Below are 19,647 nucleotides of genomic sequence, written 5' to 3'. Positions count from 1 at the left end.
AGGTATCAAAATTTGCAGTATAATGCAGGACCGAGATAAGTTTGATGAAATTTGCGCCATGCTTGTTTGAACATGCACAATGTCATGTAGTCTCTTTCGCATTGTGTGTTGTGTTGGCAGAAGAGCCAACACCGTGTTACGAATGGAGGCCGAAATGCACGCGTTTTAGCTCATTTAGGCTGGCGTGAGGAGGGAAGGACTATACTGACGTGAGGTCTGGAACATTACAAGGAATTACAATTCAGAAAGCGGACGTAATTAGTTTCATACTTAACTTTAATCCATTAATGAGGAACGTCGCTCTTGACGGTACATGATTCACAATATTATCTGTTCAGAAGACATATAGTAACTGAATATGGCGCCTTGCTAGGTCGTAGCAAATGACGTAACTGAAGGCTATGCTAAACTGTCGTCTCGGCAAATGAGAGCGTATGTAGACAGTGAACCATCGCTAGCAAAGTCGGCTGTACAACTGGGGCGAGTGCTAGGGAGTCTCTCTAGACCAGACCTGCCGTGTGGCAGCGCTCAGTCTGCAATCACTGATAGTGGCGACACGCGGGTCCGACGTATACTAACGGACCGTGGCCGATTTAAAGGCTACCACCTAGCATGTGTGGTGTCTGGCGTTGACACCACATTATGGATTATCTTGCCATCAGGTGAGTAAAGTTTAGAATGTTTGTCACACGTGCCATCTGGTGATATATTCTAGCATTCCTGCAAAAAAATAAAAAATAATTAAAAAAGATAGAGACAAGCAAACAAAATACTAAACAGCGACATATGCAGAACAATCAATAAACAATAAAAACCCTGGAAACCTCAAAACTTTTACGTAACAGAATATTTGGAAGGAAGATTCGGATTTCACACACCAAAGTAAATGCTAATTGATATATCCCACTCCGGATGCAAAATGGGCTGTTGAGTAGTATCATCAGAGTTTTTGACTTATATGTGATTATCTGGGCCCAGACTATATCAGATAATCGGGTTTATAATGGATTTTTTAATATTTGTATACAACTGTAGCTGCGTTGCGTAGTTTAGATGTATGTGATGTTCCTGAACCGATCATAGTAATTTTATGTAACCAAATATTTGGCGTCCGCTTTACGGCTGCATTTTAAAACGCTCTGTTGCAGGTTCTGCCGATGTTCCCGCTGACTCTGTGGGTGCTGGAGCCGGTTCTTCTGGTGAAGTTCTCCACTCGAGAGGCGAACGTTACTGCAGAGTCCCTGAGGAACACCCCACTACCCATATGGGTGCCCATCGACATCCACCGGTCCCCCAACTACGAAATCACCTACGCGCTGCAGGCTACAAGTTTAATTCTCGCCATCGGGTTCAACGGTTTCTTTGACATTATTTACGTAGTCTTTATGGTCCACATCACAGCCGAATTAGACGTTCTGAACCAAAACATCTCGCGTATGAAGACTGGAGGGGAGGAAAATGCAGCGGATAGCAGGGGACAGTATAACACTAGAGTCAAGCTCGAATCTGATTTCAAATCAGCTATGGTACCTGTACAGTTTCGTCAACATTTATCTTCATTTCCTGGAGACTTGGGAGAAGAAGACAGGACGTACTTTATTTTGGTGGAGAACATTAAACACCATCAACTGATCTTGGTGTAAGTTTTAACAAAGTATATTCATTCGAACACCACTTTCCTGGAAATTAGTTAAGGAACTAATACGAGGATGCCTAGTTTTAGATTACAGAATAGATTAGACACATTATTTTGATCATAGATCTATAGTGAGGAGATAGTCATGGAAGTGGAGCCAGTAAGAAAAGGAAAGTACAAAATATATAATTTATATAAGATTTTAAAGTTAATTCCATACAGTTTAACGCAAGTGCTACTCAGGCACGAGAAGTGATAAAAATTGGAATTACTTCCTGATAACAAATCAAACACAGCTCCAGTCTCAAACCTATATAGACCTATATCAATATACACTGAAGTGCAAAAAAAAAAAAAAAAAAAAAAAAAAAAAACGGGTACACCTGCCTAATATCGTGCAAAGTCTCTGCGAGCAAGCAGAAGTGCCGCAACACGACGTGGCGTGGACTCGACTAGCATCTGAAGTAGTGCTCGAGGGAACTGACACCATGAATCCTGCAGGGCTGTCCATAAATCCTTAAGAGTACGATGGAGTGGAGATCTCTTCTGAACAGCACGTTGCAAGGCATCTAAGATATGCTCAATAATATTCATGTCTGGGGAGTGTGGTGATCAGAGGAAAGTTTTAAATTCAGAAGAGTGTTCCTGGAGCCACTCTGTAGCAATTATGGACAATTGGGTGTCGTATTGTCCAGCTGGAATAGCCCAAGTCCGTCGGAATGCACAATGGACATGAATTGATGCAGGTGATCAGACGGGATGTTCACGTATGTGTCACATGTCAGAGTCATATTTAAACGTATGTGGGGTCCCATATCACTCCAACTGCACACGCTCCACACCAGTACAGAGCGTTCTCCAGTTTGAGCAGTCCACTGCTGACATCCAGGGTCCATGGATTAATGAGGTTGTCTCCACATCCGTACACGTCAATCCGCTCAGTACAATTTGAAACGAGACTCGTCCCACCAGGCAACATTTTTCCAGTCATCAATAGTCAAGTGTCGGTGTTAATGGGCCCAGGCAAGGCATAAAGGCTTTTTGTCGTGCAGTCATCAAGGGTACACGAATGGTCCTTTGGCTCCGAAAATCCATATCGATGATGTTTCGTTGAATGGTTCGCACTCTGACACTTGTTGGTGGCCCACCATTGAAATATGCAGCAGTTTGCGGAAGGGTTGCACTTCCGTCACGTTGAACGATTATCTTCAGTCGTAGTTGGTTCTATCCCTGCAGGATCTTTTTCCGGCCGCAGCGATGTTGGAGATTTGATGTTTGATTGGATTCCTGATATTGTAGCGTACCTACAACAAATACAGCTCATGGTCGTCTGCGAAAGTGGACTCGATAAGTAACCTGAGGGAATCTAATCTGCATCACACTGTTTGCGTGTTGTATGAGTGTCAGTTTCGCTGTCATTTAAGGCATTCACAGATCGTTATATGAAAAATGTAAAACTAACATTTGAATAAGCTATCTGACTGCGAATCTGAATATGAAAAAGGAACTACAGGAACAAATGAACCTGTAACAGTGAATACCTAAACTGTCTGACTGCTTATTTGAATAAGAATTTACGAGTGACACATAGTCTGGCTTGTGCAATGGAATTTACTGGATTAGAGATCATGACAAGTTGTGGTGTATCAGTGTCTCTGTTTTGGCCCCTAAGTTTTGGACTCACCTCTTTAGATGACTGTCTTTTTCCAAATGGTTTACAGCAATTAACAGCGGTGGCTAAAGCTTTTTGTTATTAAGAATGAGTTTAATAGAAAGGAGTTTGCTTGGGTCCTGTTAACTACTAAATAACTTATAAGAAGAGATTTTATTAATGAAGTATATTTAAAAACTTCAGAAATCGTCATGACCGATAATACTGTAGTTTGACAAGTATTAATATTGGCGAGATGCCTGACAATGACCTTGTAAGTATCAATAACGACTGAGTGACAGATTAACAAATTATTTCAATTTCAAAGTTACATTAACATTTAATAACCACAGCATATTTATGAATTAGATGTGGAGAATAACTATTATTATTTGGAAGATAAGGAGGCTTCTTTAACTGATAAGCAAAGACATGGTATTATTGCAAACTCGGACTAACAATCGCGAGCCTAACCCTGCAATTGCGCTTTGCTCTATGCTTGCGAATTTTACCTTGAATTCCATCTTCAAGCGTAGCTAAGCCATCTAAATCTCTCCTGGCCGTGTAAATAAAATCAGACATTGAGTGTGGTAAGATATGCCATCACCGACGTGAGGGCAGCGCGACACGTCTTCTGTCTCCGAGCTCACGACCAACACTACAGAAATTTTACTCTCGCAACATTGCTTAAAATCGCGCTCCCATGTTTCGCCCTCAGATTGTTACTATCGATATCCGAGTGCTTATTTATTTCCATACAGAATCGCAGAATCTTACACAAAGGAAAGAATAGCTTTAAGTTGGCTATATTGTTTTTGATAGTCAATATAATATTTAATCAATGTAATGGAGAGTTCTGACATACTCCTTACAATATTCACGGTGCACTCGTCAAATGGTCGTACGGGAAAATCCCCACTTCACCACTACCTCGGAGGTGATGTGTCCCATCACTCGTGCGCCGACTATAGCACTTACTTAAATCTTGATAAGCTGCCATTGTAGCAGCAGTAACCGACGTAACAACTGTGCCAGACACTTGTTGTCTTTTATAGGCGTTGCCGACGCAGCACCGTATTCTGCCTGTTTATATATCTCTGAATTTGAAGACGCATATCTTATACCACTTTTTTGGCGTTTAAGTGTGCAAGTGTGGTTTGTCTGTGTGTGCCGCCAAAACTCCGCAGTCCACCCAGACAGCACCATGGGATTGTATGGTGTGGTAGCCATCCATCCCCTATGGATGGAGAAGGTTCCCACTTGGAATTGCAAGAGTTGGGTAAAGAGGCATCACACGAATAGATTTTTTTTATTGGAAGTCGGTGAAGAAGCTGGAAATCAAGCACCAAAGTGTCTGAGACTAGCTAGAGTGTTCCTTCTGGAATCTCCAGGAATGTCTGAGAATGTTGTAGAATGTTCCAGTATCTTCCATAATGATCGAGACTGTTTTAGGTGTTCCAGAATGTTGTAGAATCTCACAGAATGTTGTAGTATCTTCCAGAAGGTTCGAGAATGCTCTAGAATATAGCCCAGTCGAATTAATCTGATCGTCACCAATGTTCGACGTCAATGTGCAGTGACCACTCAGAGATGTCAGGCGGCGCACTTGCATTGGATGGCATGTATATAGCATGTCTGGGGGGCATGCGGGAAACAGTGCAGTCATTGTCGTAAAGTGGAAATGGAGCGGTTTATCTGATAAACATAACGGCATGGATATCGACTTTCGGGTCAAGGGTGGAAGTATTTCCTATACAGCTAGGTTTGGAAATTGTTTGCCTCTTCACATGCCTGTGTGGTTGAAGCATACCGTTTATGGCAAAATGGCTCTATCCAAAACTGGCGCCAAGACAACTGTTATGCACCATGACTGATAGATGGCAGGGACGAATGCTGGCTGCGGAGATGTGTACGAACAAATAGATTTGCAGCTGTTGTGTAACTGACCACCCAGATGAACCAAGGGACTACCAACAGTGACTCTACAACTAACTTTCAGCGAACGTTACTGCGTATGGGTCTCCATAGCAGGTGCCTAGTTCACGCAGTCATGCTTACTGCTCTTCATCGGCTATAAATATCACCAATGCCGCAACTGGATGTTCATTAAGTGGCGACAGGTGACCTATTCATTTGAATCACTTTTTATACACCGTTATACAGATGGCTGTTGACGTGTACAGCGTGAAACGCCTGAAAGCAAATACACTGCAAGAGTCGTCGGAAGTGCCCAGGTGAGTCCCTGGGTGATCTCGTCTATTCTGGAAAGCACAATGGATCAACACAAGTATATGTCTGTCCTAGGGGACGGTGTCTAGAGAACCATGTCCACACAATACACGCAGTCTGTTCTTCCTCGGCATGATGGTGTTTACCAATAGGAGAGTACAATATGTCACATAGCTCGCAGTGTACATTGGAAGAGCACCAGGATGGGATTACCGTGCTCCATTGGCCACCAAATTCCAAGAACTAAACCCAGTCGAGAATCTATTGGACTACCTCAAGCAGGCATTACCGAGAAACCTAGTGTAGCTGGCCAGGGTACTGGAATCGGTATTGCTGCACAACCCTGTTGATGCGCTCCAGAACCTCAGTGACTCATTTTCTGCGCGCCTCACGGCGGTCCGCACTGCAATATATCGTTTCTTATATATACGAGGGTTGGGACTTTAATAGTGGCAACTATTTATTTACAGCTCTTACAAAATAGATACGTGTTTCAAAGTTTTACTGACCTTCAAAGTAGTCACCGGCATTGAGTATAACCCGTTGCCAGCGATGTGGAAGTCGTAGGACACCCTTAGTAGTGCCAGTTGTGTTGACAGTTCGAGCGGCGCGGTCTTTTGCCGGACGAATTTGTAGCAGTTCTAAAGCGAATGCCGTGAAGTGTTTCCTTCAGTTTAGAAATCGAGTTGAACTTACGAAGGCTTAAGTCACGGGAGTGCATTAGGTGGTATAGCACTTGGCAGCCCTAACAGTCAAACAAATCAGCAACAGCACACACTGTACGTGGTTGAGCATTGTCCTGAAAGATGATGGTCGGCTCCTGCAGAAAGTGTCTCTAAGCTGGTCATGCGTTGTGTTCCAAAAATCAACAGCATAGAGGCAGAAGTGATGACACTTTCTGCAGGACCTGACCATCATTTTCCAGGACAATGCTCAAGCCCGTACAGTCCGAGCCGTTACTGATTTGTTTGACTGTTGGGGCTGCTAAGTGCTATTCCACCTACTGCACTCCCCTGACTTAAGCTCTCGTAAGTTCAGCTCGATTTCTAAACTGAAGGAAACACTTCACGGCATTCGCTTCAGAACTGCTACAAATTCGTCGGGCAATAGACCGCGCCGCTCGAACTGTCAACACAACTGGCACTGCTAAGAATCCCCTACGACTTCCACATCACTGGCAATGGGTTATACGGAATGATGGTAACTACTTTGAAGGTCAGTAAAACTTTGAAACCTATGTATTTTGTACGAGCTGCAAATAAATAGTTGCCACTATTAAAGTTTCAACGCCCGTATATATACACCCACCCACACACACCCACACACACACACACACACACACACACACACACACACACACACACACATACATATATATATATATATATATATATATATATATATATATATATATATATATATATATGACTCCATAATTGAATAGTCAGCATGGCTGAATGCCATCTGGAGGACCCAGACTCGATTCCCGGTGCGGCCTGTAACTTTCCTTGGTGGGAAGACTGGAATGGTGTGCACTCAGCTTCGTGAAGCCAACTGAGTAGCTAGCTGGACGAGCAGTAGCAGCACCAGGACAGGAAAACTGACCACGGCTAGGAGAGTGGTGTGCTGGTGCCAAACCTGTCCATTCTAAGAATTGTAATAATCTTATTCCGCATTACAGTGTCGCAGATTTTTTCGACGTCCATTAAGGCAAGTAAGTATGTTTATATAACTTTAAGCTGTCTTCCATTATCAAGTACAATGTTAGCTTCTCTGGTACTTTTTATATTCTTCGAAATACGTTAACCTTCATCCAGTATATCTTCAGTTTCCCTTCCGAACTTCTGTATGTTGTTCTGATCAGCAGTTTAGAATAATTTGGAGATTCTTGCCTTCTTTTTTATAATGGAATGTAATGATTTTCTTTAAAAAAATCTGATACCAAATCACCCGTTTCATAGATTTCTGACAGGAAATCTAACTGATGGAGAAACTCCGAAGCCATATCATCGACTACTACTGACTTGTTTGAGCTCAGATTATTCAGTCATCTGTTAGGCTCTGACCGCGTTAGTTTCTTACCTATTTCTTCCGCTCCAACTTCGTATACTTGTTCTAACGCATTTCGTATCAGTTCCTCTCCTTAGTACTGGCGTTCGATCTACTTCTTCCATCTTTCTACCCTCTCTTCTTCGAGATACGTTTAATCTACCTGTACGATGCGTCGATTTTTTCCTATAATTGTATCTGTCTGACATGTTCCTCGCACCCATTCTGACTTAACTTGTTTGTACTTACTGTTAATTTAATCTATATTGCTGCCTTACTACCTCATTCACAAGATTCTTGTATTTTCTTCTTTCATCCGTAATCTAGAGTGTTTCCTGCGTCATCTGGCAATTCTTTACCTCTACATCGTTTATTATCTGCCTAATCATTTACTTTTGTGTTATACTACACTCCTCTTCTACTGGGTTACCCTCGATGCTCTTCTTGTAGGTCATTGATCAACGACTTCAAAAAATTTCCAATTCGTCTCAATTAGTTCCAAATTTTCAGCATTTCATTTTATCACATACTTATTTTTTTTCTTTATGCTCTTGAATTTTAGCCTGCTGTTCGCCACTGTTTGATTATGGTCGGTGTCTACGCCCGCACTCAGGTAATCTTCACAATCCAGATTTTAATTTCTAAATCTTCGCCTAAAGATGATGTAGCGCACTCGTTATCTCGCTGCTTCTCCCGCTCTTTTCCCTCAGAATGCGTTTTGTATGCAGCTTATTCTCCACCTCACAATCCTCGGCATTCTATACTGTCGCTCGTCCTTCAATGGAGCGACTATTCAGAAATAATCTTCGTACATCCATAGTTGAAATGGAGGACAGTGGGACGTCAGCTGGTATAAATTTATATTAAAAATGAAGAAATTCCTCCAGCTGTATTTAAGGTGTCGATTTTATTTTGGCAACTAGTTTCAACGCTGTAACAACGTTATCTTCAGGCCCATGCACTTGTTGACGTCAACTGCGTGCGGCTGATACAAGAAGTATTTCTTCTAATATAAGCCGCACGCAGTTGGCGTCACCAAAGGCATGGGCCTGAAGATGACGTTGTTACAACGTTGAAAATACAGCTGGAGGAATTTCTTCATTTTTAATATAAATATATTTATAAAAAGGCTGCGAGCAACATAGCCATTCGGATTTCGCATGCGGCATGGCTTAGTAGCTCTTAATGCGGGCCATATTTCTGTGCTTTACCGATGCTGGAGTCGTTCGCCGCCAATAGGAAGACACAGAATTATTTTAAGTTTCTGTGTCTAAAAAAAGAATTTTACTCTAGTCTACGTTTTTAATTCGATGTTTTACAGAAAATTATCTGAGCACTGCCACTGTATGGTCGTTTCCACTGATGGATCCAAGCAGGGTAATTTCATCGGCTGCGATGTGTTGTTTCCAGAAGGTGTTCTCAAGATTTGCTTACCTGGTACTTTCACAGTGTTTGAAGCTGAATTAAATGCGATATCGAGGACACTGCTACCAAATTCCTCATCTGCAGCGACTCCCTAAGTGCCCTTGAAGCTATCCTTCACATCAGAAAAGTATCTTCAACTGATCCACGAGACCCTTTCCCGACAGGTCAGGGAGGTGTTATTCTACTGGATGCCAGGGCACGTGGGCATTCAGGGTAACGAAACAGCTCAGAGTGCTTGCTTGGAAAATACGAATTCTGAATGTGCTGGCCCGAACATGTAGTGACCTCACTGTCGAGGCGTGGGTCTGTGGGAGGAGGAGGGGCGGTTAGGGTTGAGGAACAAGAAGTTGTGGCCCCTGCTCGGGAGGGAAACACTGTCGGCGCACTTCTCTGAATCATTCATTCCTCCTCCGTCAGGAGGATCCAACAGTATGCAGTTCTTGTGGTGTACGGGTATCTGTTCCCAACGTTTTAGCAGAATGCGTTTTATACTAAGCTACCAAGGCTTCAACCAACACTCCAGATGACCTGCCCTCTATTTTACAAGCCAATGAATCGAATGTGGTTCGTGTTTTAAGTTTATGTGTATTGTCTGGTCCCCTCAGTAGTATCTTAAGTGGAAGATTTTAGTCTGTTTCCAGGATCGTTCCTTTATCTTTTACACTGTCCAGCCACAGTAATGTGACCACCTATCAAAAGTCTGAATAACCACCTTTAGAGGACCACTGTGAAACGTGCAGGAAGAGAGTCAGTCAGGTTGTGGAAGGTACCAGCAGGGTTGTGGAGCTATGCCGACTCCAGTGCTGTGCCAGCTACTCTACGTTTCTCGGTTTAGGATCCATGACGTGAACAGTCCGATCGAGTTGATTTAGTAGATTCTTGGCTGGGTTGAAATCCGGGGAGTTTGGTGGACAGGGGAGTACGATAAACTCACCCTGGTACTCTTTCAACCACGGACGTAGGTTGTGAGCTGTTTGACTGGTTGCATTGTCCTGCTGGTAGATGCCATCGTTCCAAAGAAAACGAAACTGCATTTAGGGACGGACATGCTCCCCGAGGACAGATGCTTACTTGTGTTCATCCATTGTGCCTTCCAGGACGACGAGATCTCCCACGGAATGCTCTCTGGCCTGGATCGTTCCAAAGATTGTTGTACGTTGTTTTCTTTCAGGTGTTTCGCACCGTACACGCCTACGGCCATCTTCCCGAGAGAGCATAAAATGTGATTCGTCAGAAAGGCCACTTGTCATCACTTATTCGACGTCTGTTTGCTACATTGGAGTGCAAATTCCAGCTTTCACTGGCGATGAACAGTTGTCAGCATGGGTGCATGAACAAGCACCTGCTGCAGAGGCTCATACGCAGCAAAGTTTGCTGAACGATGGTTCTGAAGACGGTGTTGGCAGCCCCTTGGTTCATCTCGGCGGTGGGTTGCTTAACAGTTGCGCGTCTATTAGCCCGTACACATCTTCGAAGCCATCGTTCGCCCCTATCACCTACGGTCCCTAGAGTATCACAGTTGCGTTGTCATTGATATTGGATAGCGCCATTTTCTCATGCACGGTATACTTCAACCACGGTGGCAAGCGAACAGTTTACGTACTTAGCCATTTCGTAAGTGTTTCTAGTCTTGGTCCGAAAGCCAATGATAATGCCCCTTTGGACGTCAGATAAATCGCTCCGTTGCCGCATGCCAATATCCACTGCTCTATTATCCGCGTCCCTCCCGCCAACACCGCCCCCGACTTGCTTTATATACCTTCCACTGCCAGCACTATCACCTGCCGTCTGTGAGCGGTTATTCCAAGTTGACTCAACATAGGCGGTGGTCACATTGATGTGACTCTACAGTGTATTTTCCAACTCATCAGCCAGGCACACTTCCCTGTTACGCAATTTTAGATGTTATGTATTTATAGACCGTGTATCTCAGTCACAAACTGCCTTAAGGCATACTTCTTTTGGTGTTCTGTTTGAAAGTATGAACGTGAGTGGGAGAATTTCCCAGGGTGGCTGGGATTAGAATTTATATTTCATCATCTTTTGTATGCTTTTCACAAAACAAAACGACATTCATCTCCCATCGTTTGGAGTAACAGTTACTTCTGTAAAATATCTGGGAGTATGCGTGCGGAACGATTTGAAGTGGAATGATCATAACTGCAGTTTGTGACACATGAGGGATTAATTGTTGGTAAGGCAGGTGGCAGGTTGAGATTAATTGGGAGAGTCCTTAGAAAATGTAGTCCATCAACAAAGGAGGTGGCTTGCAAAATACGCGTTCGACCTATACTTGAGTATTGCTCATCAGTGTGGGATCCATACCAGATCGGGTTGACGGAGGAGATAGAGAAGATCCAAAGAAGAGCAGCGTGTTTCGTCACAGGGTTATTTGGTACCGTGATAGCGTTACGGAGATGTTTATCAAACTCAAGTGGCAGACTCTGCAAGAGAGACGCTCTGCATCGCGGTGTAGCTTGCTGTCCAGGTTTCGAGAGGGTGCGTTTCTCGATGAGGTATCGAATATATTGCTTCCCCCTACTTATACCTCCCGAGGAGATCACGAGTGTAAAATTAGAGGGATTCGAGCGCGCACGGAGGCTTTCCGGCAGTCGTTCTTCCCGTGAACCATACGCGAGTGGAACAGGAAAGGGAGTATAAATGTAGATGTAGAGTACGGGTGCTGCTATCATCGCTGTTGAGCGCCCTGTACATACGATCATTACCGCTGGCCTTTTCCAAGTATACATCCTTCACTTGTCATTTTGGAAGAGTGCGCTTGCTACAGTCAACTGAAAACTATGACAGAACTTTTGAAACTTACCTGTCCTTTCGATCCATTATCGCAGACCTTATTGACCAGTAACCCTGCCGTAACAGTGCCTTCTATTCCTTCTCCTGTAAGAGCGTGCCAGTCACCTAGAATTATCATATTTCTATCCTCCTTCATATTTTCAGGAATACTTAGTCGAATGCTGTCGACGCCTCAGTTAGCGAGGGAACTGCGACGAAGTGTCATTGATACATGAGAGACACGTCAGAGGTGACACGATGAAGAAATAGTCGTTCTTCTGTCACTCATGTAACATCAGCTTCGGCTTCCATGAGATTCAGCCAAGAGTGATGTAACGCCAAGACTTGTGCACAGCCACTGGTAGGACGATGGTGTTGATCAGTAGGCGCAGAACGATGTAGAGACGAGCCGTCCTTGCGAGACTACGAGCCACTTTCACACCGCTGATCGTCTGTCAAAAAGCAGAGCGTTTGCAGTTGGTATGATGGACTACGATATCGTTCCAGCATATGTCGGCAAGTGACAAATCAAATGGTTCAGATAGCTCTAAGCCCTATGGGACTTAACATCTGAGGTCATCAGTCCCCTGGACTTAAACCTAACTAACTTAAGGATATCACACACATCCATGCCCGAGACAGGATTCGAACTTGCGACCGTAGCAGTAGCGCGGTTCCGGACTGAAGCGCCTAGAACCGCTCGCTCATACCGGCCGGCCGGCAAGTGACAACAATAGATTTGTAGAGAAGCCGGAAACTGAAGCCAACCATTAAACGTCCATGAAACGGAGGCTGTCGGTCAGGTTGTGTCGATATATGAGGAATTATAAGTTTAGGGGGACGCACATAGTCGGATTCTTCCCACGTGTAACCGTGACTAAGCAAGTCTGCAGAAATGACACCCTTGATGCTTATGTCGCTCTTGTCTGGTGCAATTACGATCTAGATCGTAGGATTCGTGGATGAATACCTTCAGCAGCTTACTACAAACAGTACGATCCTGAGCTGGCCCCCAAAATATGTTTGGGGTGATATCGGGAGATGTGTCTCCGTCGGCGACCTTTCCTGAGAGGCGTTTAGCAAAGAGGATGCATTATCTGTCTGCTATCTTACATGCTATTTTGTGCCGTATTTTTTATTCGCGGTAATGACTTGGCATTGTCGTTACATGCGTTTTACTAAATGGACACATCTATTTAGTGCGTTCAGAATACGTTCCAAGATCAAACTAATATTTTATCTACACACACACACACACACACACACACACGCTCGCGCTCATACAGGACGTTCCAGGAGGGCCGGCCGGAGTGGCCGAGCGGTTCTAGGCGCTACAGTCTGGAACCGCGCGATCGCTACGGTCGCAGGTTCGAATCCTGCCTCGGGCATGGATGTGTGTAATGTCCTTAGGTTAGTTAGGTTTAAGTAGTTCTAGGGGACTGATGACCTCAGCAGTTACGTCCCATAATGCTCAGAGCCATTTGAACCATTTTTTTTGTTCCGAGGAGGAAAGGTAAACAGGAGGAATGGTCAGTATTGTTGGCACACTATTCAAGGGTATGACAAGACGACCTTTTGAAGCAAAAAAAGTCTATTACATTTGGGATATAAGATGCATACCACAGGAGAAATGAGCACTTCTTCATCTTCGATACTGTGAAACATGTCTCTTCTACTGCAAGCTCTTTGCTTTCCATATTTTGAGATGTGGCACTGTGGACCAAAACAAGAAAAATCTCTCACAAATATGGGCTCTAAAGTGTATGCCTGAAGGGCATCTTTACTACAGTGGAAGACATCTCTTCTGCTGAACAAGTGCTCATAGATATTAAGATATGCGTTTACTAGAGTTTTTTTTTCTTTTAACGATAGTTCCTATCATATCCCTGAATATTTACCATCATTCCTGGAATACTCTGTATACCGAAATTCTTCTATGGTACAGATGTCAAGCAGACAGAATTTCAGTTGTGTTTGTAGTTAATTTTGTTATCCATTGAATTCTTCACATTACTGAGTAGGTGGGCAAATGTTTTTATGGCTGAACACCTCACTACTTTTTGTGCCACACTAAGTAAGGCCGAGTGAAGGATAGTGCAGGTCATTTTTTTCCTCGTATTATGCTGTGTGAACATAAAACAACAAACTGCATGGACGGATTCCTGACTGGAAATGAAGGAATAAAGATCCTATGAACATATGTCCGGAAATGCATCATTGCCTCGGTAGATGGCGCTGACGAATGAAAGTTTCTCTGACCATGTATCATGTGTTCCTTGTGTTTCAGGCTGTGTCATTGAGGCAATGTACTTTAAGCAACAGAATGGTCCGGTATCCACGTTGGGAACAAACCGAGATGGCCTTTGCGTACGGCCACGCTAAGGAAACGATCGAGTGGCAGAACCTAGTGCTCCAGATCTGATGTAAGCACAGTCCGCCGCCTATCTGTTCGTTAGTCTGTCTGAAAAGACCCATGATCACACAAACGCCCGAAAACGGCTTGGAGTGTTGTGGGATGCGGTTACTATCTGTGAGGGTACTTGTTGCGGTATATCCGCGCTGCCTCTTGACCGTTTTCACCTGCTTGGCATGTTCCCGACGTTAATACGGATCATTCTGTTGCTTATAGTACGCTGCGTCAATCACAAAACATGCAACACACAAGGAATACACGGCACGTGGTCAGAGGAACTTTTCGTTCCTCAGCGCCACCTACCGTGGAAATAATGCATTACTGGACACATGTCCATAGCATGTTTTTTCCTCCGTTTCCACTCAGGATTGCGTCCCTGCAATTTGTCAGTTTTGTTAATGTTCATTCTGTATTTGTGAATATTACAGTTCTTCCCAAACTGCGACTGATGGTCAATAAAATAGCTTCATAACGGAGTACTTTGAGGCTGCTGTCAGCGTGCTCAACCGTTTAAACAGCTTTCTAACAAGAGATTCTTGAGTGGGCACCACACATTATCCTTACTGCACGCTTCTATGCAAAAACACTTTTTGTCTCAATGGCAAGTTGCCTCAGAATATGATGCCATAAGACATTCGTGAATGAAAAAAGGAAAAGTCATTTCCACCTCAAATGTGTACTACCATAAGTTAATGGTATTATCATGTTAATAATGTTTGTTTTATTTAGAATATCTTAAGAGTTTACACATTAAAAAATTCTAAGGCGTTACATTTCATATCTGTTTGTAAGTATTAGTGACCTGTTACAGTAGAGTTTACACTGGGGGATAAGGTTAAAAAATTATAGTTGCAGCACATTATTGTTTTTGTGAGTCTTTCTTTGATTTATGGAAATTAATGTACAAGTATTTCAAATTTATTCATTAAATTTTTGACAATACCTGGTAGTCTACGGTTTGAACTGCTACATTTATTGAGTCCAATACTCCTAATAGAGAGGACAAATGATGTAAACCGTTATTTAAGTGACCCACCATAATATTTGGCTTAAATAAAATCTAACATTTATGGGACATTTCGGCGTTATGTGTTCATTTCAAAAAAACTTCTCACGTAAGTGAAAATTGTTTTCCAGAATCAGAGGGATATTAATTAAGAATTTAAAATAAAATGTTGCAGCTACATCAAGAAGCTGGAGGAACTCATGAGAACATCAATTTTCATAATTCTTCTTTCTAACGCACTGAGCATCTGTTTACATGTCCTTGGATTGGCGGTGGTAAGTCTTTTACTTCGTATCTTATCTTTTTTACCTTTCTTAAAAATGTTGGTGACCTAAGGACTTTGTTGATTAAATCGAAACATTTATTTTCGTATGTTTTCCACATTCTTCTCACCTTCCAATGGTTTTTCATTGTTTCTCCTTCTCATTATAATGTCTTTCACTTTCCTTTCGACCATTTCTTTTACATAAAACTGAAAATCTTTTCGATGTTATAAGGCGAAAGAACCTGATTTGTGTTCTCCTTCTGTTGGAAAAGTATCACACCTAACTCTTATTGAAGTTTTCATTTACTTTCTGTCTAAGTTGTCTCTATTTAGCTCCGAGTTTTTCTCTTAAAATTATTCAGTTCAATCTTTCTTTTTGTTTTTATTTAGAAGTTTTTTAAGACGAAATGCAGAACAAACGCTGTCCAGTATAAAACTTACTTTTTCTCTCTAGTATTACAGTATCTCGTTTCGAATTCTTTTCTTCGCTTACTGTTATTTCATTCCTTCGTCTGAGGTTGGGCTGTCAACAGTATATTCGCCGCTCTTCAGCCGATATAATTTCAGTTTACAAAGATATTTTTAAAATATTTGCACGAAAAATCATTTACATGTATTTTTAAACGACTAGAGAAAGCCAGCCGTATATTGATGTTAAACATTATTTATTAAGTTTTAAAAATAAATATTGATTGGAGTCTGGAATGAAGTGATGTATTAGACAGCACTAAAAATTTAGGTTATGTAACCAAGAGAGCTAAGAAGTCCTGCGAGGAATGGGCTTGCAATGGATGTAGAAGATTTGTTTGTAGGGATGTATAGTCAGATGGGATGGCTGACAGCGTACATGGGATTTGGGGTAGGAGTAGCTAGGATGCGGACGAGATCATGGTTATGCAGGCCGCAGGAATGGATAGGGTGTATAGGAGGAGGTGTGGTAACTTGGGTAGGAAACTATGGGGGCTGTTGCAATCAATATTTTGGAAGTATAATATTCAGATTTGTTCAATCTGCAGGAGCATCTTTGGTTAGGAACAAGATGAGATCACTGGGAAATGAAAGACCCGACGTAATTATGATTTGAACGAGATCTGCAACAAGCCAAATATTGAAGGCCTGAGAACCAAAGGGGTTGTATGAGCAGGTCATATCTCCAGGACGGATAAACATTGATCATCGATGGCCTGTGAAATCCTCGTTCTCCCCGCGGAAGAAGATAACTAAGTACACCAAAGTAATGGTGGAGGGACGGTGGCATAAGGCCATCGCACTGATCGGTGACTGTGTTGGAAAATAGGGTTTTCCAGTCGAAAGAGGGGTAATAATACGGTGTATCCGAATTCTGAATAGAACCATCCCACTTTCAGAAAAAGAAAATGTTGCATTACTTATCGATTGCTCCTCGTATTTTCGTCTGGTGTTTTGCCTCAAGATTTAGTAAACTGGCCATTTTAATTTTTAGTTCAAAGGACTTCTTTTTTTGGTCATCAGTCTACTGACTGGTTTGATGCGGCCCGCCACAAATTCCTTTCCTGTGCTAACCTCTTCATCTCAGAGTAGCACTTGCAACCTACGTCCTCAATTATTTGCTTGACGTATTCCAATCTCTGCCTTCCTCTACAGTTTTTGCCCTCTACAGCTCCCTCTAGTACCATGGAAGTCATTCCCTCAGGTCTTAGCAGATGTCCTATCATCCTGTCCCTTCTCCTTATCAGTGTTTTCCACTAGCTAAAATAAATGATGGACAGGACACACGAGAGAAGACGCTACGGACTCCCTGCTATTTATCAAGTTTTAAAAGAATGTTGAAATTCAATCACGGTGCTTTGGCTTGAGGAGGGGCACGGAAGCTACGACATGTAGTGATAAGGAAAAGACAAATCGCACAAATTGCATTTTCTTCTGAGGGTCATAATTCAAATATTTCGTAGAAAAGAAACATTTTCAAGCAATAAATAGCTTACGGCATCCATTTTGAATGATGGATACCCCACTGAGCACGCTAAGGTACTCAAAAAAATGTTACTTAGACAAGAGATATTGCAATTGATGCAATATAATTCTATCTAGACTGCTGTTAACTCAATGTATTGCGAAGAAAATCTACACTTAGAGGCATATCGACTTCCTCTGAGTGTCCCTTGCCCTGCCTATTGTGTCCAGCATTTTGGACACTGACGTGGCTAGTAATAATTCAATTAATTGTAACACTCTGAATAAGTAATTCTTAATTGATTGCAACAAAACTTATTTTTGTTCGCCAAGCTCGGTTGTAGCTATGATACTGCTCACGTGGACTTGGTTCAGAACACACTATACGAGCCACGATTACTGAATGGGAAATTGATACAAGTTCAGAATGGCCGTACTGTAGCTCCAACACAGTCACTGGAAAACTCAAATTCGTGGACAGTTGTTGACGCAGTTCTGATAGCGTTGTTGCGTAGGTACATTCCACAGCAGATGGAAGTATCTTCACTCCTCGACGTATGACACGGTCTGTGTCACGGCGAGCAGACAGCACAACGACGTGACTCCGACAGGAACTTTCTGGAAGTGTACAGGATCCTACCTCGACCAGAACTGCCCTCCTGCCCCTCTGACGACGCTATTTCATGGCAGAGGTGCGTCTGTGGCGCCTCAGAACTACGGGAGACACGGCTCCTTTTGAGCTATTCATTGATACCTCGTGAAACTGCTTTGCTGTGCAGTATCTCTGAGGTGGTCGATACTTCTTGCGCCAATCTCGATACTCGACGACACCACACTGTCTGTGTTGAATTACTTTTTAAAATTACCTTACATCAATTTCAGACTAAGTCTTTTGAATGTTTCCAAACACGATCGCAGCTGCTTTCCTACAGCACATCTTTTCCTGAAAAACGCCTCTGAAAATGATTTCAAGTATCTGATGTACGTAAATACAAGATGCCTTTTTCCAAAATTTTTCGAACAAAACACACACACACACACACACACACACACACACACACCTCTAAAAGTGCTCGTATTCGCTGCTGTTGTGTGAATACGTAATGCTTTAACTTAGAATTGAAAATTCCGTTCAGCGAGTTCTTCAAATACAGTTTCTGGCTTCTTTTTTCCATAGTGCGTTAAACGACTGACATATGCGTAAAATTATCGGTTGAGTTTTATTTTCTTTCATTTTGAAATTAATTTATGCCAAAATTTTTTTTATAAGTACATATAAGTATGGATGCCTCTGTTCGTTCAGAAACTCTCTCTCCCAAATATCTGTTGATATAACCGATGCATCAGCCTTGGCTCTTCCTTCAGCCGTTGACTAACCAAAAAGTAACTTCAGAGCAATGGGATGTAGTGTGTCCACAAAATAAAAGAATAAGCTGTTTTAGCTTATGAACCTCCTAAGGCCTTTCGTTAAAGTTTGTTTGACAAACGGCAGTTTACTTCCGGTTCATTCGTGCAATATCGAATAAATATATTGTATGCTGAAAATGAACTGAAAGCAACAACATTGTATGTGCTACGACTATTACGTTATCTAGAAAATGAAAGCTCATTAGAGTGAACCGCACTGGGTCGTAAAAAGAAACAACTATTCTTGCTCTGTCCTCTGTACTCCTGTCGATTAGTGTGATACATAGAATGAGAACGTATTCGTTTAAGATAAATGCAAGATAGAACCTACCGATTATACTGTTATCATACGGAAATAATATTTTCCAATGTTTGCGATTTTCTTTCCTAGCTTTCCCATATTCGAAGGCCCAAGGGCACCTTTGGCCCTTACCCTTGTTTTTTTGTGGATTGGAAGCAAACTGTGTAGTATCTCTAGAAAAAATTTCCTATTGGATGTGGATAATGTCATAGAGCGGTCTCTTTAGTGTAGATATGTGATCGGTGGGATTTACTGGTTTTGTTCAGCTGCATGCAAGGAATAGTAACTGGGGAGAAAGCGATGGGAGTTGCTGCAATCAGGATTTTGAGATGTACAGTATTCAGAGGTGTTCAACATGCAGGAACATCTTTGATCAGGAACAGGATGAGATCACTGGGGAATGGAGGATTCACTATAATTATGAGCAAGATCAGATCTACGACAAACCAAAAATTGTAGGTCGGAGAACCAAAGGTCTTGTATGGGCAGGTCATAACTCTAGGATGAATGAACACTGATTATCGACGGCCCTTGAAATCC

General features: G+C 42.5%; 1 protein-coding gene across 1 annotated transcript in view; it reads left to right on the top strand.

Moving 5' to 3' along the window:
• Positions 1 to 1,511: 1,511 nt before the first annotated feature.
• LOC126195818 (odorant receptor 43a-like) overlaps positions 1,512 to 19,647 on the top strand; it is a 43,772-nt gene continuing 25,636 nt past the window's right edge. Inside the window, exons 1-2 of the mRNA XM_049934457.1 lie at positions 1,512 to 1,639; positions 15,378 to 15,477. Coding sequence (XP_049790414.1) covers positions 1,524 to 1,639; positions 15,378 to 15,477 — 216 coding nt within the window. The 5' untranslated portion in view covers positions 1,512 to 1,523. The remainder of the gene's footprint in view (positions 1,640 to 15,377; positions 15,478 to 19,647) is intronic.

This window comes from Schistocerca nitens, chromosome 7 (assembly GCF_023898315.1).
Source record: "Schistocerca nitens isolate TAMUIC-IGC-003100 chromosome 7, iqSchNite1.1, whole genome shotgun sequence".
Lineage (NCBI taxonomy): Eukaryota > Metazoa > Arthropoda > Insecta > Orthoptera > Acrididae > Schistocerca > Schistocerca nitens.
Note: the sequence above shows the minus strand (reverse complement) of the source record. Positions and strands in the feature narration are given on the sequence as shown.